We start from the raw sequence: 21,690 nt of genomic DNA, 5'->3' as shown, positions 1-21,690 counted from the left end.
TTTGCACGACGTTTTTGTATACGTTCTTTGAGGGTCGAACGAGTCTTTTTGACAATAGTCCATTCATCCGTCGTTGTTTTAGCAGAGATACGAGTGATTGGTTGTTGAGACAACTGAACCACTCGATGTCTCCTCGACTCTAGGTCCGCGTGGTAACGAACCCCGTCGGTTTGTTCCAAGGCTTTAGCCATTTGGCGAGCACGGCGTTGACGTTGTCTCCGACGAGCTCTTTTCGTTAATGCCGGCGGGCTTTGATTCGATGACTCTTTAACTAGATAAGAGCCATTGTGAGCAGAAGTATTGCGAGTGAAATTCTCAGCAACAATCAAGCGAGAGTCTTCATTTTGTGCCTTCTTTGGCATGCAACTCTTCCTCAATTGTGAGATCCTCTTGTACTTGCGAGATAATGAAGATCTTGAAGAGGATGATGAGAGATATTCCTCAAACTTGGTCTGGTCGAATTCGTATTCGACCATGGATTCAACTGGAATCTTGATCGGCTGCGACACGACGGTCTCGGCAGCGAGACCGTTGGCTCCCACTGTGGTCACCAGCTTGTTTGCGTCAAAAGTTGGTTTCGTTGTGGAATTCATTATATCTTCGGTCGATTACAATAAATTCAAAGAAAACAGCCTTTTTATAAGACTCTTTTACACAACAAAAAGAAAATTACAACTCTTGAGAAAATAAACGCAGGATCGTTGTTTGGATCACTGCTTTCGTGGGATCTTTGCCTGTGCCGGGAGCGCTTTGACTCGTGGACCACCAAATCACAGATTCTGATTGAACCGTGAGGGGTTTATGATTCTGACTTCGTTTATCGAAGTGAGAAATTGAAACGATATCTTATCGATGTAAGATAGTCGTTCTTCTTGAAATCAAGTCAAAGCCTGATTATCAAGGATTGGCCGTAAGATCAGCACCTCTGCTCTCTCTCTGCTCTGGATTGCTCTGGATTGCTCTGAAGTACTCACAATGATCAGCCCCCTGGAAAAATGGCCTTAGGAGGGTATTTATAACCTCCAAGAACAGTTGGCAGAAAACAGGTTCGCGAGACAGCTTTTGCTGTCTCGACGGGCGAGACAGTGTTTGCTGTCTCGGCCCGCGAGACAGTAAATACTGTCTCGGAAACAGTAACCGCAGGCAGTTTTCGTTTTAACTGCCTTCCCACGTTTCAAACTCCGTTATTTTGGCAGTTATCCACGTGATTCTCGCCCACGACGTTTCCCACGTTCTTGAACAGTTAGTGGCCACGTGTAGGGCAGTTGCAAAGGTAGTTTTGACCATCTGAAAACTGTCTCACGTGCAAGACAGTAAATTCTGTCTCGCACGGCGAGACAGCAAAGACTGTCTCGCGTGGGCGAGACAGTAAAAGTCTGTCTCGCCCGCGAGACAGTAAAGACTGTCTCGCACGGCGAGATAGTAAAGACTGTCTCGCGCGGCGAGACAGTCAAGTCTGTCTCGCACGGCGAGACAGTCAAGACTTGTGTTCTTCCGCCCTTTTTGGATGATTCCCTCTTGAGCTGTATTTGGATATTTTTCAGCATTTTTTGACGCCTACAACCAACAAGGGGGAATTTGAGCGTTATAAAACAAGAGAAGCAATTACAGTAGATTATGGAAACACATCGTGGTCGTTGCAAAGTATCAGCAACGAATACCACTGTCAAGCTTTCTTGAAAGCACGCATCACAAGCATTGGGCAAATAACACACACATTGTTCCGCATATAGTTCTCACTTCTCACAATCAGGACAAAGCTGAACATAAAGAGCACAAGCTCACCAATTCCTTAACAATACAACAAGCAAATGGGTCGAGAATATTCGAGAAGAATTATATATGACCGAGCAATGCAAGTTCATGATTCCGGAGCAGGTGATGCTGTGCGTTTGATTGAAGCACACTTGATGAGATGGTTGTAACTCCCCTTCTCCTTGAAAAGCTGAGAGAAATGGTGCTTGCAATAGAGGATGCCTTCAAGGGCTGCATAGTTGGAAGGAGATAATGAGCAGCCACCATGGGAGCACTTAAAACAGGATTTGTGATATGCCTGTCCTTCTACAGTCACCTACAAAAAACAGAGTAGAAGGTTGTGCTCGTTAATTACAACGATCGGTTTATCCTTGCAACTGACTGATCAAATATCAGCGCATTGTGAAACAATAGAAAGGGGTAGAAGCCAGGTAGTTTGGAGGAACTACAACTTTCAGTAAGACCAAGACATTCCTAGTTCCAAACTGCAAGAGTAGGGATTATAGTATAGGCACAGTCTTTTTCAATCATCATTCATTTGGATTTGCATCCAATCCATTGACACACTTATCATACGTAACATAACCAATCCACCTAACTAGCCTACTTGGATTTCAGAAGGCCGGCCCCATGCCACAGGTAAAATATCAATCTTGCAACAGTTGGGTTAGTTTGCCACCTTTCTTAACAAGCATTTTTTTTAAGGAAACAAAACTAGCACAACATGACAAGCAATCTGAGCATAAAAGAAAAATGAAAAAAATGGGTTTAGATAACATGAGGTCCCTAGTGAATGATAGCAAGAAAGCAGGGCAAAACTCTGAAGAATGGCCTCTCAATATTGGCAGAGACTTCTAACAAGTTCAAAAACTTCATCCCCATGGTTTATGAAGAGACATGGTTGATCTGAGCCAGAGTTAGAATTGACTACAATAAGTCAAGATTCAAGAGCATTCTAAAAGTGGTGAAGCAAGTCGAGGGTCAAAGCTATGATGGTTTATCATAGGCTTGGAATTTGAACTAAATCAAACAAGTCTTAAAAGATAAAATAGCATGTCAGAATCATGCAACCATGTTTTCCTATATTCTTATTGGGAAGGGTGCAGTGTCTTCCATGTCAAAATTTAACAATCACAGCACAACTTCCACAAGAGAGGTAGATTTGTCTTCTGTTGGTTTGAAGTGCTTGTGTGTATGTGTGCGTGGGGTGTGTTTGTGAGTGTGTCTGTGTTGTTGTTGTTGTGTGCGTTGTGTGTGTGTGTGTTTTTCTTTCTTTCTTTCTTTTTTTTTTGGTGTTGCCAATGGCATTTAAACTGCAAACTACTTAGCTAAAATTAGGATCAACAGATTGGGATACTACGACTTTTGCAGAGAGGTTGTCAATGGGGGCAACATGTCATATTTAAGGGAAAAAGCTAAAAAGATAGGTGAGCAGTTGCATACTTGTCGGCTAAAAGCTAAATTAAAAAATTAGAATAAAATAAACAACAAATTAAGTGGCAGCTTTCATGATAAGCAATATTTAAATAATTAAATCATGACCAAAGTTAAACCATCAAGTAGAAAACCGGTATCACTGTTTGGAGGAAACAATGAGCCTACCTTCTCAAGAGGATATGCTGTTTTACTGCAAGTGGCACATTTTTCTTGTGTTCCTGAAAACATGCCAGCAGCCTTGCTAGGAGACCTTGTCTGAAGTAAAGATCAAAAGATATAAAGAAAAAAAATGAAAAATACTTAGCAAGTCAAAGTAAGTTGAGAGTAAACTCGTAACTAAAAGAGTGGTTTCCTGTTGAACTCACTAGTTCTGGAGTTAGCTTGTCAGCTGATTTTGCAGCTGTGAAAGAATAAAATATTAGGCAACAAAACAAAAGATCTCATCGACAGCAATATCACTGCCATAACTCTAACAACTAGAAGAAAATTTCTTACGTGACTGAAAGTTCTTGCTGAAATTGCCTGTTTCCTTGAAGAGCTGATCAAAATGTGGCTTGCAATATAGAACACTCTCCATAGAAGAATAATTGCTTAGCTGAAAGAAAAAAAGAATGGACAAGATATCAGATAATGAAATTCTCCTTACACATATTTTCACGACTTAACTTGATGGTCTACACATACTAGGTACTTCTCCACAAGTTGCAGTTATGGATTCAGATATTAGTTTTAGTAAATGGAAAGCTTTTACATGCAAAACACATAGTTTTGTATATCATAATTAGGGTAAACACAAAACATCTTAACCACCCAGCAGCTTAACCCTGTGGAGTTGGGTCCAGACCGTGTTCGTAGTTTATACAAAGGCACAAACTAAATTAAAAATTGTTGCATATTGTTAGAAGAATATAATACATCAGTTACTGACTTGAACACTCCAAGCAATCTTCTGAAATTAAAATCTCTCTCTCAGTCATCTAGACCAATCAATATTATATTTTATGGATAGATGTGTGCAAAATTCCCACATCTCCCCGTAGGAGAAAGGTCTTTTAAAATTTTTGGAAGGTCTGCTTTGGTGTCTGACCTCTACTGCTGTAAGTAGTCAAATTATACCCCAAGTTTCTTTCATAACGATTGAGTTTAAAATAATTTTTATTGATTCAGATAATAAAATACAATTCAAACCTAGGAGATAAAATACATTAGAATACTTAAATTTGTAATTGATAGTCACCCTTCAATCACCCTTGCTCTATGAAGTGAGAAAATGACTAAACACTTTCTCCAAATGAAAATTTCCTAAGAATATAATACAAGGAGAAGATCATATCCATGAGACAGCTAAATACACAATTTATTTTATCCGTATGATTGTAGTTCTGTCTTCGCATTACATAAATGTTATGCAGGTGTACTAAACCCCACATCTTAAGAATGAGGACCCTAGACTAAGATGCACCCGGCTCTAGCATAAGAAAGCACATTCATGTTAACAGCTCGATAACAATGATGTTGAGCATACTTAGGGAGTGTCTGGATATCGATGTACCTCAAACCAATGTCTCAGTGGCAACCAAATAAGCCCACAGCCTGTAAGGCATACATGACTGATCGATGCACTAAATATGTGAAACCAGCTAGATCTGCTGATAGGATAATTCATTCCGTATCTGGAATCCACTCTCTTTCTTCACATAAACTTAAAGTCTTAAAGGTTCTATACAATCTTACCCTCACTTGCAAGGCCTCAGCCAAAGTGAGCCGAAGTGAAACTTGCAACAGTAAATTGATGTTATAAGTGCTAGAGTACTGTTATATGCCCTTAAACATCCAATACATTTTTATTGAATATTAATTAAGTTTTATTGTTGCACATGTTGTTTGAGTATCTTTTATATAATTGTTATGTTATCTTTAGAAATTATTTTGTTAGATCATGCACTGTGATGGTCACTTGCTTGGACATATGATCTAATTCAGAGGTTTCTTAAATTTGTGCTTAACCTATAATTAGTAAATGATAGCTTTGTTATAACAGGTTATTATGCATGACAACGACATGTGAGATGTGATGGTTGATCTCAGCTATCAGAATGAAGATTCCCCGGGTGTATGTCATAAGCGCATATTTGATGTGTAGCACAAGTCCTTATTTGAGTTCTCTAGGACGAGTCACCTAAAAATAAAGAATTCGAATTGTTATGTGGTCCCTTAGACTTGATGATATTATCATTTTTGATTTGATAATTTAGTATACTTTGATATGATGGTTAAGCTTGTTTTACAAGTGCTATACAGCCTGAAATGTTGGGTTACTAGATTTCATTTAGGAAAATAATGGATATTTAGATAAGATCCAGTATAGTCATTTTTATGAGTTAATTTATAATGTGTATCCCCATAAAGATATTAAATTGCCGTCGATGGGTGATTTTTTGAAAATTAGTTTTCTAAATTTATTTTCTTATAAAATAAAATATTTTGATGTTTCAAAATAATTTTTATTTATGTTCATGGGATTGTAATTTTAGGAATGAGCAAATAGGTGATTTGTCCTGCTCAATAAAGTTACCTAAAATAAATTGATACTGGAAGGGACTGAATGTAAGATAATATTATCACGAATATTTAATTCTATATTATGGAAGAGCTTTTATAAATAGTTAGTCGGATAGGGATTTGATTGTTAAATTAAAATTATTAATTTAATTAATAATTTGTTCTCGATATGGGACCTAATTGGTCTCACTAATGTCATTAGAAGACGTTAACATGCAATACAATTTTATTTCTATCCTAATTGTTATGAAAATAATATTCTATCTTTAAATATTATGGATAAAGTTTTAAACAATTAAGAATTGTTTTGAAAATAAAATCTATAAGACATGTCCAATCTTATATATAGGACTCATAGTAGCCTTATGAAGAAGAGAAAAGAAAGAAAAAGAAAAATGAAATAGACTTTGAGAATCTATTGTTGGAATTAATTTAAAAAGATTGAGTTCTTTAATGAATTTTTTATGCAAATATGATTTTTTGAGGAGTACATTTGCATAATGTTCTTTCCTTCTTTATCCTCTTCTGTAATGTTTTCCCTTCTTCTCTTCCTCCGCTCTTACCTTTCTTTCTTCGAGCGTTTAAGGAAAATCCCGATGATTACTCCGCTCTCTCCCTCTTTTCCTCCGAGCGAAGATCTCGTCAACGACAACGGAAAAAACGTAGGCGTCTTCTCCGGCCTCATCAACGACAACAGTAAAATTCACAAGGGCTATTAAAGGGGATCTCAATGGACGATGAAAAAACAAGAAGAAAAGTTGGTAGCTTCTGTTCTCTCTCTCTCTCTCATTTATATTCTCTACAAATTATTTCTAATTTTATTTTGGGGCAAACATCCATTGAGCAAGAGATCAAAGTTCGCAGTATACTTTGGTGCCGGCTTATCTCGGGGGTTCTTACCGTTAGGCGTAGTCGCATTGAATCGTCTCAGCGAAGGCGGCGGCTATTGTTCTAGGGCAGTGATCACACGATTACCCCTCTCAGGCCTGCGTTTTCTAACCCTCTTTTGAATTATTTTGATTATTTGCAGAGATTTTCTAACAATCTAGAACAATAGTAGCATTATAATCATTCTGTTTCAAATAATCAATCTGAATTTTTGTGTTCTGTCATAATTTTGCCTAATTTCTATTTTCCTAATATCCAAGTTAGTATTCACCTTGTTCTGTATTTCTTCTATATACATATTAGCTGATATCTATTACGTTCATGTTATTTTAAAAGATAATCAGAAGTCTCTTAACCCAACTTGGAACAGAGTTGCACGAAGGCCCCTTAAGCATAATTTCTTCATGTCTTTGTCTCTAAACTGATTTGTTACTGGAATTGCCTTTTGCTTTGTTGTGAAACATAAGCAGTTATACATTTGTGCAAATTAAATACGCATTATATTAATTCATAATATTAAGCTTTGAGTTTCTGCATCTTTGCTTGGTCTTTGGAAAACATATTAATTGTTTTTAATAATATCTATTCATTTGATATTGCATTACAAAGAAATTTTGTAGTTCTCTATATTCTCAATATATTCAGTTTGCATATAGCTTCTTTTCATCCATTTTAATAGCATACAATTGTGAATTTCCTTTCTTGAATTTTGCTAGTCATTGTCATATAGTTATAAGTCTATATCTCACAAACAATTCTTTTCTCAGATCCTTGAATTACCAAGACTAGCAATTTTTATTTTAGACTTATGGCTAGTTCTGATCTATCTAAGTCTGCCAAACCTGAGAAGTTCACCGGTTTGAACTATAAACGGTGGGCTAATCAGATGAAATATTGGCTTTCTACTTTAGGACTTATTTCTGCTATTGACTCTGATTTTTCTCTATCAACACCTACGCCCTCTTCATCATCACAAGCTGAACCTACCTCCACACCTACCACATCATCCGGGATTTCCAAATCTCCTGAGGAAATAAACTTTCATTGTTACAACCGAATCCTTAGTGCTCTTTCAGACAAATTGTATGACATTTATTATGAGTATAAGGATGCAAAAGAATTGTGGGTAGCACTAGAGTCTGAATATGGTTTAGATGATGCTGGTATAGAACGTTTCTCCTCCTCCTCCTTTAATAAGTTTGTTATGGTAGATAGTAAACCCATCAATGATCAGCTTCATGAATTTCAAGACTACATCCGATACCTTCAGTCGAAAGGAAATACTTTCTCTGAAGAATATAAGGTATCTAGTCTTATTGATAAACTTCCTCCTTCTTGGTCTGATTTTGCTAAAGATCTCCGTCATCTACAGGGTGACTTGACTCTTGTACAAGCCCTCAAAGGTATTAGGATAGAGGATCAACATAGGCAAAACTCCAAACCAAAAAATGAAATGAAAGCAAAAGTAAACCTAGTGGAAGAAAAGCCTAAGAACTTTAGAAACCCAAATCACAAACCCAAGGGCAAGAATTTCAAGAAAAAGAATCATTCTCATCGTCCTAACCAACATCCCAATCTCTCTAGAAACCACAAACCTTTTAGCCAAAAGTCTGAGACTAAATTTTGCTATGTCTGTGGGAGAACCAATCATCTTTCGACTCAGTGCTACTACCGAAAGAAAGCTCCTATCAAGACTCATGTAGGCGGAAAGGGTGAAGAAGCAAGTCATAGGGTCAACATGGTAGAAAATAACTCAGACTCCTTTAGGTTAGCTTCATCCTCTTATGTTATAAATTGTACCACTTTTTCTGATGACTGGTGGTTGGATTCTGGAGCAAATATTCATATATCTTCTGATCGCTCTTGGTTTTCAACTTATCAGGAATCAAGTGGAGGAAGTGTAATTCTAGCAGATGACTCGACTAGACAAGTAATGAGAAGTGGACGTGTGGACCTAAAGATGACTTCTGGAAAGATTTTGACTCTCCACAATGTTCTACATGTACCATTACTTAGAAGAAATCTGATTAGTGAATCTGTTTTGTTAAAAGTTGGATTCAGAATTGTTAAAGAGTCAAATAAGTTTGTAATTACCAAGAATGATATATTCATTGGTAAATGTTTTGTTTGTGATGGTCTTTTTAAGTTGAATGTAATAAGATTCTTTGATAATAAAAGTTCTTCTTCCATAATTTTAAATGTTGAATCTTGTGACAAATGGCATGAAAGGTTAGGACACATAAACTATGGAACCATTAGAAAAATGACATCCTTGAACTTAATACCCAAAACCAGGATAGATCCACCTTCTAAATGTGAGATATGTGTTCAAGCTAAAACCATTAAAAAACCTTTCCATTCTATTCATAGAGATTCTGAACCTCTAGAACTCATACATAGTGATGTTTGTGATTCAAACAGAATTCTTACTAGGGGAGGAAGAAGATACTTTGTAACCTTCATAGATGATCATTCAAAGTATTGTTATACATATCTTCTCAAAACTAAAGATGAAGTCTTAGAAAAGTTTAAGATATATAAAGCAGAAGCTGAGAATCAAATTGAGAAGAAAATCAAGATCCTAAGATCGGATCGTGGGGGAGAGTATACCTCAAATAGCATGACCGAATATTGCCAAGAACACGGTATTATTCATGAGGTGACTGCTCCCTACACACCACAATCAAATGAAGTTACTGAAAGGAAGAATAGAACTCTCGTGGATATGGTAAATTGTATGCTTCTCAGCTCAGGAGCACCTGAAAACCTATGGGGTGAAGCGCTCCTATCTGCTTGCTACATTCTTAATAGGGTACCTCACAAAATATCTGATATCTCTCCCTATGAACTTTGGAAGGGTAGAACACCTAGAATAGATTATCTTAAGGTTTGGGGATGTCTAGCTAAGGTAGAGATACCTGAACCTAAAAAGAGAAAAATTAGTTTAAAAACTGTTGATGCTGCATTTATTGGATATGCATTAGATAGCAACGCAAACCGATTTTTAGTAGTCAACTCAGATATTAGTGATATAACCAACAATACTATCATTGAGGCGCGAGATGCTGTATATTTTGAAGATATATTCCCTTTCAAGACTAGGATTCCTAGTGAGCTCTCTTCTCTTTCTCAGATATTAGTGATATAACCAACAATACTATCATTGAGGCGCGAGATGCTGTATATTTTGAAGATATATTCCCTTTCAAGACTAGGATTCCTAGTGAGCTCTCTTCTCTTTTCCCTTCTAGATTTGCCTCATCTTCTAGTACTCCACAATCGATAGAAGTAGAACCCAGAAGAAGCAAGAGAGGAAGAATCGAAAAGAACTTCGGAGAAGAGTTCTTTACATTTTTGGTTGAAGGTGATCCAAACACATACCATGAAGCCATGGATTCTTCTGAAGCTCCTTTTTGGAAAGAAGCCATAGATAGTGAAATTAAATCTATTATAGAAAATAACACTTGGGTTTTAACTGACTTACCTCCAGGATGTAAACCAATTGGTTGTAGATGGATTTTCAAGAAGAAATTAAGACCTGATGGAACCATTGAGAAATATAAAGCTAGACTAGTAGCAAAAGGGTATACTCAGAAAAAGGATATTGATTATTTTGACACATACTCACCGGTAGCTAGGATTTCTTCTATTAGAGTTCTTCTAGCCTTAGCTTCTATTCACAAGATGATTATTCACCAAATGGATGTTAAGACCGCTTTCTTAAATGGTGATCTCGAAGAAGATATTTATATGGATCAACCGGAAGGGTTCATAGCCAAAGGTCAAGAAAGAAAGGTTTGTAGATTGAAAAAATCTTTATATGGGCTTAAACAAGCTCCTAAACAATGGCATCAAAAATTTAACAAAATCATTATAGAATATGGTTTTTCTATCAATGAGTTTGATAAATGTGTTTACTCAAAAGTTATTCACAATGATTGTGTCATCTTGTGTTTGTATGTAGATGATATTCTTATCTTTGGGACTTCAATCGAAGTCGTTCTAGAAGCTAAAAATTATTTGTCAAAGAATTTTGGCATGAAAGATCTTGGAGAAGCTAATTTGATTCTTGGAATGAAAATCTCCAAAACTTCTAAAGGCATTTCTTTGAGTCTATCCCATAGCATAGAGAAAATGTTAGAGAAATTTGATTTTCATAAGTGCAAACTTGTGAGTACACCTTATGATTCCTCTATCACCTTGAACAAACATGATGGTGAGCCTATATCCCAACATAGATATTCACAATTGATAGGCTCTCTCTGGATACCCTGATGTGATTGAAGGGTATAGTGATGCTAACTGGGTCACTGATTCTGACAATGTGAAGTCTACTTCTGGATTTATTTTTATGCTTGGCGGTGCTGCTATATCTTGGAAATCTTGTAAACAAACAGTGATCGCTAGAAGCACCATGGAGTCTGAACTTATAGCTTTAGATTCTTGCTGCTCAGAAGCTGAATGGTTGAAAAACCTTATATCTGAACTCCCTTTTGTGTCTGGACCTATTCCTCCTATATCTATTCATTCGGACTCCAGATCCACTATAGAACTTTTAAAACAAAATACCATCTATAAAAAGTTGAACAGACATCTGCAGATAAGATTTAAATCTGTGCAGAACCTTATGGGAAAATATGTTGCCTTGGATTTTGTAAAGTCAGAGAAAAATTTGGCAGACCACTTGACAAAGGGTCTATCTAGGAGTGCAATCCTAGAATCATCGAGGGGAATGGGGTTAAGCCCATAGTAGAGTTCACTGACAGCGGGAACCCAACCTTTGATTGATGATGTTATTCTCATGAAAAAGGTTCAATGTGGTAGAAACAAGCTGGATTGGTGATCTCGTGTGGAGCACTGACCGTCGGAGTTATACTCCTTTTGTAGTGTTGGATGCATTTATGACTTGCACCATGTTAGCTACTCCCTCATTCCTATGGTGACAGTGCTCTTATGATGTGACTGGGCAGGATGAGTTTTACTCTTAATAAGTCCAACCTTTGTGGAGGGTGCAATATCCAGTCACAGTACCCTTGGAGGACTTACCTACGTGAGAGGAACCGTGAGGCCGCGGTTGGGGACATGGGGCTGAGTCCTAGTAACTCTCATGAGACGGTTATTGTGAGCATGGCCATTATCGCTCCAACCCGCTCGCTCAATAAATGGATGCATATTATGTGTGCTTTTGTTAATTTCTGATCAAATGGGCCTAATTCAAGGTCTAATCCATTATGCTCCTCAGATTGCGACAAATGTCACTAAGCAAAGATTCAAAGCCGAAAGCTATCTTTGCCGAATTCATAATATGAGGTTGCCCAAGCTATATTTTGTTACCATTATCATTGTTGTTGTTATTATTATTCTTTTATTTCCCGGAACTCAATCTTTTGGGGGGGATTGTTGGAATTAATTTAAAAAGATTGAGTTCTTTAATGAATTTTTTATGCAAATATGATTTTTTGAGGAGTACATTTGCATAATGTTCTTTCCTTCTTTATCCTCTTCTGTAACGTTTTCCCTTCTTCTCTTCCTCCGCTCTTACCTTTCTTTCTTCGAGCGTTTAAGGAAAATCCCGATGATTACTCCGCTCTCTCCCTCTTTTCCTCCGAGCGAAGATCTCGTCAATGACAACGGAAAAAACGTAGGCGTCTTCTCCGGCCTCATCAACGACAACGGTAAAATTCACAAGGGCTATTAAAGGGGATCTCAATGGAGGATGAAAAAACAAGAAGAAAAGTTGGTAGCTTCTGTTCTCTCTCTCTCTCTCTCATTTATATACTCTACAAATTATTTCTAATTTTATTTTGGGGCAAACATCCATTGAGCAAGAGATCAAAGTTCGCAGTAAACTTTGGTGCCGGCTTATCTCGGGGGTTCTTACCGCTAGGCGTAGTCGCATTGAATCGTCTCTGCGAAGGCGGCGACTATTGTTCTAGGGCAGTGATCACACGATTACCCCTCTCAGGCCTGCGTTTTCTAACCCTCTTTTGAATTATTTTGATTATTTGCAGAGATTTTCTAACATCTATCTCTCAGTATTGCTCATCTTCGGTGACGGGTGAATTTCAGTTGGATGTTTTTTCTCTTGAAGAAGCTATTTCGTATTGATCTTAGGACAAATTATTGAAGAAATTTAGAAAGTGTTTCAGGTATTCTTCTAGATTTCAATTACTTTTGATTAATCTACATGATGTGCAATTTCCGCTACGTTGTATGTTATGTTTCCAACAATAAGTTCATATTAACGTTCATAGTGCCCATATAGGCCATAGCACTGCAGATATGATTATAATTTCGAAAAAAGTCTATCAAAGAGTCACATGATGCCAAAATAATGGTTAATTAATAAGGTAGATCATAATGTTTTGGTGATGGACGGCGGACCACATTGCGAGTCATGACTAGTAAATGAACCAGACTGAAAGGTTGATCTTAAGTTGCTTGAAATGAAATCCTTTTTACTTCTCTAACACACGAAATATCACACCAAGCAGTTCCATTCAAATGTATGTCGGGGGGAAAAACCTTATTCAAGGAAATTATGTGATGCTAGATCATCAATATGCAACTCGAGGTCAAGATGGACTAGCAAAAATATATGACAAAAGGAAGCATCACTGAGAACTTACTGGCAGTTCCAGTTAAAGACGAGCTGAAGAGGAATTGTCGTGAATGTGTAAAACAAAGTCCAAAAAGAAAGCAGCTGTAACTATGGGTAAACAACACGTAGACACGGCTGGGGGTTCTCTTCAGCCCCTCATCCTTTTTCTCGGAAAAATAACAATAAATGGGTAAACAACAATGATCCTATCCTGGCCAAGTTTAAGAGAAAACGTTCACAATACATTGTAACCGAGAAAGGCCCTTACTGTAGCTAAACGGAACAGAATGATCCACGTAACTGTTCCCAAAATTTAGGGTAAAATTCTTTCCTATTCTCCGTTACTTGTACACCTCAATATCAAATTAAAAAAAAATCATTAATATGGAAATTTTATGATCTCCATTACTCGTTTCGTACCCTTGACATTCAATTGGTGATATACCGCCTCATTTCGATCCTAGATTCTTCCCCACGCAGCAAATTCCTACACAAATTTTTAAATAACTATTTCTGATCTTTAATTCAAAGCCTTTTTCACGCAGACATGCCATTAGAAAACAAACTAAAATCCACTAAAATCTCAACAACAATTAAAAAAAAAGTCAGAATAATTGCCTTTAGGGTTCCTTTGCAGTGATGGCACTTGAAGCAAGCCTTGTGATACGAGATCCCATCGGCAGTCAGCTGATCCATGAAGTAAACAGTCTTATCGCAAACCTTACACTTCTGCAGAGTCCCGCTGAACGCCATTTGCCCTTGATCTCCCGCCGACGATTCGCCAAAAAAGTATAATAATAAAAAATTCGCCTTGAAAAAAAAAACTGAGCTGAAGACCAGCAGATCTAGACAGAGATACTATGAATCAATCAATCGAGTGATCGCTATTTGATCTAGATCGCGGATCTCTCGCTTTCGAGAGCAGCGATTCAAGAGGTCTCGCTTTTTGCCGCGAGCAGAGGAAACAAAATGAATGAAAAGAAGAGAAAGGGCAAGAGGGAAAGATTAAAAAAGCGGGCAAACATGAATAAAATATCTTTTCTGGCAAAGAAGCGAAGCGAGTGGGTAGTGATCAGGTGATAGGACAAGAACAGCGAAACAAGGGATAATGGATCTAGAAAGATGACACGTCACGGAAATCACATACGCGTCGACGTAGCACCGCTGGCTGGAAGAAGGGACGAGCTTGGTATCAGCGAGTCTATTCAGGATAACGCCGACGTGCCAGAATTATTCTCAGCTGACCCCGCTTTTGTTTCTTCTAATTTGGTAACTAATCGCTGGATTTAATTAATGCGGGTGACTGATTGGACGAGCGACCGAAGGTTGATTCGGGGAGTGGTTGAGAGATGGGCCCAGTGTAATGGGCCCCTGAAAGATTGGGCCAGATTTTGTAGCATGCTAACGATGCGAGGAGTAATTCGAAAGAAAAAAAACATGCAAAGGAGTTGGCGACAGGCAGAGGGATGATTAATATGAAGCGAGGAAAATGAAAGCGATGTTAATGGTACTAAATTTGACCAAAGAGTTAATGATGTTAACTAATAAATTTTTCATTTTCATCATGTCGCATGCTCTTTGAGGGCCCACGATGCTAACTAATAATCAAACCCATATGCTTATAGTCAGTGGTGGGTCCTACGGCCTGCGTACCAAGCCCATGAATTGGGCAAGATCATATCAACGGCACTCTGATATCAATTGTAATTCCTTCATAGAAAATCATACAAATAGGAAGGAGAATGTTACGTGATCATCAATTTTAAATTCTTATTCCTGTACTCATGTTGTGTGCTAAAAGAAAAGCCCACATTCAAAAGCCCAACAAGGGTCAAGCTCTCAATTGTAGCACTAAAAACAGCCCAATAAAATTAATGTTCCGAAAATTTACAGACGAACCCCTCACGCTTGCAAGCAAGCGTATCGTTAGCGCCGTTTGACATCGCTTTCGCTTTTGCTGTTCCCAAGAGCTGCTTCTGCTCTCTCATCCTGCTCGTCTTTTCTCTTTTTATTATTAGTTAATTAATTAATAATTAAACACCAGAGCCCTAGACCCCCAAATCCTCTCATTTTCTCCGGCGACAGATTGCCGTCTAGACTCCGGCGGCTATGGCCGATCACCGATCGAAGACCGAAATCTCTTTTGCTGGGAGATTCGCCAGCAGCGCCATCGCCGCTTGCTTCGCCGAGGTACGATCGGTCAATCGATTTTGCTCCACAGTTTCTGTGTGATCTGAGTTGACTGTTGTTACTGGGTGCTGCTCGCGTTTCAATTTCTTTATTTCTGTTGACTTTCCTTTGAAAAATTCCACGTTTATGCCTTTTGATCCTAGATCAGCCTAGAGATGCACGTGTATGATTTCTCTAGTTATTAGCACATATAATTGGGCTTTATTCTAGGAATTGGATATTAGTTGTTTTCCTAACGATGTATAAGAACCCTAATGTTGTTATATTGCTGTGGAATTTTCTTATTTTTTGCTCTAGAATATGTTTGTGCGTCCATTCAGTGAATTGAGGGTTATACATACACTGGTTGATTTGTTCAAAATCAGCTTGTAGATTATCAAAAACTTCTTACACGCAATGCTTGGAAAGAGTTCTGCAATAGGTCGTTGGTTTAACTATTGAGCTGACCTCTGGTCTTGATTCATCTATATTTTAGGCATATTTTCAGCACCAATCCATTTTCGTTCCTATATCTTCTCTGTTATTTGACAACATAGCTAGAAACCCATCTTGAATTGTTGTCAACCGTACTGAACCGTATATGATAATGTTCGGTACCCGGAATTAGTGCACCGATGAACTTTCAACTAGAATCCTGGACATCTCTCACTTTTTTAAAGCTAAACATGCTTTTGTTCTTCTCATCTATTATAGTCATGCACAGTGCATGTAAAGTAAAGTACATTATCAGATCTTCTGTTAAAAGGGGGAAATTGTGGGTAGTTAATTATGCAATTGCTACTTCTCTAAGATGCTCATCAGTTTATGTTGATGAGATTTTAATGTTAAATGATGCAGAAACCACAACTCGAAAACCTCATCTCATCCCCACACAATAAACCCAGTTGCAACATAATGAACATATTTTATTTCGACTATTTGTTTTGATTTGTTGCAGATTTGCACCATTCCTTTGGACACTGCAAAAGTCAGGCTTCAGCTTCAAAAGAAAGCGGTTTCAGGAGATGTAGCGACTTTACCAAAATACAGAGGCATGTTAGGCACTGTATCTACAATTGCTAGAGAAGAAGGCATGGCAGCACTTTGGAAAGGTATTGTGCCAGGATTACATCGTCAATGTGTATTTGGAGGCCTACGGATCGGACTGTATGAGCCGGTAAGTTTATACTGTTTATCAAATCGGAATTTGCTTGATATTTATATTCCTTATTTGTTAGTTGTTGGTTCTTTTGTTAGGTTAAATCCTTGTATGTTGGTGAGAATTTCGTTGGAGATATTCCTCTAACCAAGAAAATACTTGCTGGCCTTACAACTGGTAGGTCTAGGTCCATTTTATAGTTTAATTCATAACGTTCGTGTCAGTGAAACTACATCTGTTTGACCAATTTACATTTGAGTTTTTACAATTTCTAAGGTAAGATTTCTTCTTTGGGTTACTCCTGACAATTTTATAACATGTTTGTGTTATAATTCTCAAATAGGTGCTATAGCAATAACAATCGCTAATCCAACCGATTTGGTGAAAGTACGACTTCAAGCTGAAGGTAAGCTTCCAGCGGGTGTACCAAGACGTTATTCAGGAGCTCTGAATGCATACTCGACTATAGTCAGACAGGTTTTATATTGAACTCCAATTAATTCTACCTTTACTCAGTCATGTTATTTTACTTAAGTTGTCAAAGATTTCAAAATGTTAGGAAGGAGTGGGTGCTCTGTGGACTGGGCTTGGTCCTAATGTTGCACGTAATGCTATAATAAATGCTGCAGAATTGGCAAGTTATGACCAAGTGAAACAGGTTTATATTCCAGTCATCATAGAAGATTCTCATTGGATATTTTTGTATCCTTTTAATGTTGCCTCTTATTTGCTCCGTAATTTTTGTGATTTGCACAGACCATATTGAAAATTCCCGGCTTCTCTGACAATGTCTTTACCCATCTTTTATCTGGTCTTGGGGCTGGCTTCGTTGCAGTCTGTATTGGTTCCCCTGTTGATGTGGTATGCTATCCTTACCCGTCAATTTCTTTTGTACTCTTTATTATTGTTGTCCCAAAAGTTGGGGCTAAACTTTACTGAAACAAGGGAATCAAATGACTTACTAACATCAGAAACAGATAATTTGCCTGACACGCGTCATGCATTAACCATCTTTTGGATTTATATTTTTTGAGATGACTGTGTGATGAAGTAAGATATAGAAAACGAACTATAAAAGCGTAAAACTTAACTTAGGTATTAAAATAGGTATGCATATTTCTCTTGCTAAATTTTCAATGTTTAGAATTGGCAACTATATGAGTCTATTGCTATGAACTATTGTATAAATATATATGGAAATCTTCATTGCACGATTATTAGAAGATCATATTTCCATTCATCACAACTGGCTGAAACTAGATACCTTTTTTCGGTAGGCGTGGTTAATTCTTCTTTTCCTTTTTTTTTTTTTTGCCGGCACTTCGTGCAGGTCCCCAGGTAGGTTAATTCATGTATTGCAAGGTTCGTGTCATGTTTTGTTACTTTGGCTAATGCGTATTCCTACAGTTTTAATATACATAATCTCATCCCCCTCTTTTTCCTAAAATTTAATGCATTTCCTGATAAAGTTTCTGTCAATACCAAAAGATTCATCATCATCTATCATGGAAAATAAAAGAAAAGGACCTTATTCTCGTGCCATTATATCCTCTTATAAATTTGGCCACTTCAGCTTTTTTTTTGGCAGTTATCCATTGCATGACATTGGAGGAAAAATGTTAAATAAAATAGATACATAATACTTTGTTATGTTTGAGATAGGTAACAATTGGTTGTTAATCTATTTAATTTAAAATCAAGGACATCAATTCTTAATTAATTCAAAATCATTACTTTTTTCCTTCATCAAATCACATTATAGCTAATGGCGGATATGGCTCTGTGCAGGTTAAGTCCAGAATGATGGGAGATTCAGCCTACAAAGGCACACTTGATTGCTTCGTCAAGACTCTAAAAAATGATGTATGTCCATTTTTCCTTTGATTATGTTACGTTGTGATGGATAAGATATTTGAAACATTTCAAAGATGTATTTGGTCAAATCCGTGCAACACAGTCCAGTTTTATGGACCTGATGAAAGAACTGGGTTCTTCAGTGAAGTCCTTTTGAGTAAAAACCCAACCTTTGACCAAAAGATTTATCTTTTCCATTAATCTTATCAATTTGTTTTAGCACATATTCAACAAGTGCATTAAAAATGATAATCCTTTTCGAATTTAATCAAAGGCTTTCATTGACTCTGTCATTGCCATTGAGAACCATGAACAACCTTGTGCCTTGCTTCTTCTCTATCATTTGGTGGAGAAAATTTTGTTGATTGGTCAGGTGAAGACGTGGGGGCCACAACCCACGTGAGGTGAATGCAAAAGCGGAAAACGCGTGAGGAGTTGAGAACATTAGCAGGCCCACCCGAAAACAAACACCAGCTGCCTATTAATACCCTATTTGCCTAGGGTTTCGAATTTGGAGCTATTGAGGGGTGCAGAAGCTTTTTCGTTGGCGGCTTCTTTGTGCGTGCGAGTTTTTCCGGTGGCTTTTGGAGAAAATCGCAAGCAGCAAAGAGGTGTGCAGGAGCTTGTTTTTTCTGCGGCTGTGTGCAGGTGCGAAGACAGTTGTTTTTGGCCTGAGTTGTTTTCGGCAGAACTCTTTTTTGGGGATTCGTACAGTGAAAAGAAAGCGCAGACAGAGGAGAGCTTTTTGAGAGAGACTTTGTGTGAGGGATTTGAGAGTTTGTTTGAGGGTTTAGATTGAGTGATTGTAAACCCTAGTTGTATCTCTCCCTCTAATAGTAGATCTCCCCCTCCTTGCCCCGTGGACGTAGGCAGTTTGCCGAACCACGTAAAATTTTGTGTTCTTGCCGTGATTTGTAATAGCTTGTAGGATCCCTCGACGCGCAGTCCTAGAGCTGACGAGAGGACCCTCGACGCGCAGTCCTAGAGCTGACGAGAGGAAGAGCTGATATCTCACTTTGATGAGATATCTGGCTTTCGGTTCTTGTTTCCTTTGAGAAACTAGAATTCCGTTGTGATCTAATCTCTTGTTGTGCACCTTGCGCACCGGAGGTGCTGCCGAAATTTCCGCTGCGCACAACAAATTTTTGTATTGATCTTGTGATAAGAATAAATATTAACAACAAAGAGCGGAAGAGCAGCTAGACTGGCCCTGTAAACAAGGGTAAATTCGTCATCACGAGTCATGCAAGATATTCATTTTTACGATAGGGAAGTTTGCCTTCCCCAATTGAAAATTGACTATGTATCCTTCGAGTACATCTTGATTATTGTGTAATGTTGTTGTTCTTTCTTAATAATAAGTTGTATCACTATGCTCAAATATTAATACGAAGCATGAAACTTGAGATAATTAATGATTCTCTCCTTGCAGGGTCCGCTTGCTTTCTACAAGGGTTTCATTCCAAATTTTGGTCGTCTAGGTTCATGGAACGTAATTATGTTTTTGACTTTGGAACAGGTAGTGTAAAAACCGTTGTTTGATACTCTTTGCATTGAAATGCATATCCAAGATCTTCATCTTCTATTTACTTTTCAATATTACAACATAAAAGTTTCCTATAATGACTTTTCATTCTTGTTCTTTACCTGACAGGTCAAAAAACTGTTTGCAAAAGAAGTGCGAGTGTAACACGTGACTTTGTTGTTAATGATGTTATTTGCTTTTTTAGTTCAATAACACTTCTACAGGTCAATTCTACCAGTCAAGATCAATTTGCAATAAACAGTCATTTCCTCGAGTAGGAGATATTAGCTGGATCATTCAATATTTTCCGGTTGAGGAGCGCAGGCAAATTTTCGCTTTTTTCATCTTGTTGGAATAAAGAAGAGGCTCATTGAACAAACAGCCTCCAAATGTATAACTACACTAATGTCCGCCAAGTCTTCTAAATTTTGGGGCATATCTGTACTAGTATAACCTAATCGATTCTTGGTTCCTGTACTGGGACGACTGCTTAAAGGCAATCATCCCTTGTTTAATTTTACTACTGTACAATAAAGAGTTGCTAGGAACCAATTTTGCTGCTAACAGGATATATTGTCCATTTCGTTTCATGTTATATTAAGTGGTAATTGTAACACTATTAGGTCGTTTGCGATGTGAAATTTTCAATGTATACTTGCAGTTGTATTTTGCTTTTTGTAAATTTTTTTTTTCTTTTTTTTTTTTGCAATTGCAGTCTAGAAATGTGAACCAATTTTTATTTAAAAAAAACAGTTTACTGATAATTAAGTTCCTTTCTGTGTTTGTAGAAATTAAAACGCATCTTATTTTTGTATTTGCGGCTGGGAAAAATGTAACTGTCGTAAACTAAACAGTGTTAATTGCAACTCTGTTCTGTGACAGAATGCAGCGGAGCAAGTAAGCGTAATTATCCAGAAAACTAAAAAATACCGCTAGAGCGACAAAAGTTCCCGTGAGAATTTTTTCCATAACAGCAACAACGACGATTCTAAGTCATTTTTAGACATCGAATCTTTTTGTTGCGAGCTTCAGTGAAATTTCGAAAGAGAGAGAGAGGGGGAAAAAAAAAGGGAGCTTGAACCCAATCAAGCAACAACCAGAATCAGGAGCACCCAAAAGAAGCCCATGGTCAGCATCGCCACCACCGCATCTCGGCCGCTCCCAAGCCCAGACAAGTCCAGATCATACTTGGTGCTCAAATTCTTGTACCAAACTCCCCACTCCAAATCCAAGCGATCAGACCCCACGGCCAAACCCTCATCGTGATCAATATCATCAAACAGTTGATGCACATAAACCTCATCGACGCCGCTCCTCCTCATCGGGGTCCCGATCCCCGACCGAAGATGCTTCACCAGCCCCCGGTTGTACCTCCCGGCGTACCTCTTGTACCAAACTCCCCACTCCAAATCCAAGCGATCAGACCCCACGGCCAAACCCTCATCGTGATCAATATCATCAAACAGTTGATGCACATAAACCTCATCGACGCCGCTCCTCCTCATCGGGGTCCCGATCCCCGACCGAAGATGCTTCACCAGCCCCCGGTTGTACCTCCCGGCGTACCGCGTGGCTCTTGGGGTAGAGGCCGAAGGGGAAGAGATCGACGTAGATCGGAGATCCGACGGAGCCTAGGGTTTCGAGGAGAGGGAGGAGGTGAGGTTTGTAAAACTTATCCTTAAATACCCTAAAGTTTTAAAAATTGCTCTCAAAAGTATAAATTTTTTACTACTAGTTTAA

General features: G+C 38.0%; 2 protein-coding genes across 2 annotated transcripts; one reads left to right on the top strand and one right to left on the bottom strand.

Annotated features, from left to right (window-relative positions):
• On the bottom strand, nt 1,586-14,243 carry LOC109829791 (LIM domain-containing protein WLIM2b-like). The gene is made up of 5 exons (XM_020396833.1): nt 13,862-14,243; nt 3,688-3,787; nt 3,558-3,592; nt 3,358-3,447; nt 1,586-2,071 (listed from the first exon to the last, which is right to left on the bottom strand). Exons 1-5 carry the CDS (start codon nt 13,994-13,996, stop codon nt 1,862-1,864), a joined length of 570 nt encoding a protein of 189 aa, XP_020252422.1. The 5' UTR covers nt 13,997-14,243; the 3' UTR covers nt 1,586-1,861.
• On the top strand, nt 15,082-20,564 carry LOC109829790 (mitochondrial uncoupling protein 1-like). Its single transcript, XM_020396832.1, has 9 exons — nt 15,082-15,433; nt 16,371-16,589; nt 16,670-16,748; nt 16,915-17,048; nt 17,131-17,229; nt 17,328-17,432; nt 18,360-18,434; nt 19,858-19,944; nt 20,080-20,564. Exons 1-9 carry the CDS (start codon nt 15,353-15,355, stop codon nt 20,113-20,115), a joined length of 915 nt encoding a protein of 304 aa, XP_020252421.1. The 5' UTR covers nt 15,082-15,352; the 3' UTR covers nt 20,116-20,564.

This window comes from Asparagus officinalis, chromosome 2 (genome assembly GCF_001876935.1).
Source record: "Asparagus officinalis chromosome 2, Aspof.V1, whole genome shotgun sequence".
NCBI classification, from domain to species: Eukaryota; Viridiplantae; Streptophyta; class Magnoliopsida; order Asparagales; family Asparagaceae; genus Asparagus; species Asparagus officinalis.
Note: the sequence above shows the minus strand (reverse complement) of the source record. Positions and strands in the feature narration are given on the sequence as shown.

Coding starts and splice junctions, on each gene's coding strand:
- LOC109829791 (XM_020396833.1), bottom strand. CDS start 13,996: ATGGCGTTCAGCGGGACTCTGCAGAAGTGTAAGGTTTGCGATAAGACT. Junction 3,788..13,861: donor ACTGCAAAGGAACCCTAAAG/GCAATTATTCTG, acceptor TTTTTCTTTCAG/CTAAGCAATTATTCTTCTAT. Junction 3,448..3,557: donor ACAAGCTAACTCCAGAACTA/GTGAGTTCAACA, acceptor TCTTTACTTCAG/ACAAGGTCTCCTAGCAAGGC.
- LOC109829790 (XM_020396832.1), top strand. CDS start 15,353: ATGGCCGATCACCGATCGAAGACCGAAATCTCTTTTGCTGGGAGATTC. Junction 16,590..16,669: donor GGATCGGACTGTATGAGCCG/GTAAGTTTATAC, acceptor TTCTTTTGTTAG/GTTAAATCCTTGTATGTTGG. Junction 17,049..17,130: donor ACTCGACTATAGTCAGACAG/GTTTTATATTGA, acceptor TCAAAATGTTAG/GAAGGAGTGGGTGCTCTGTG.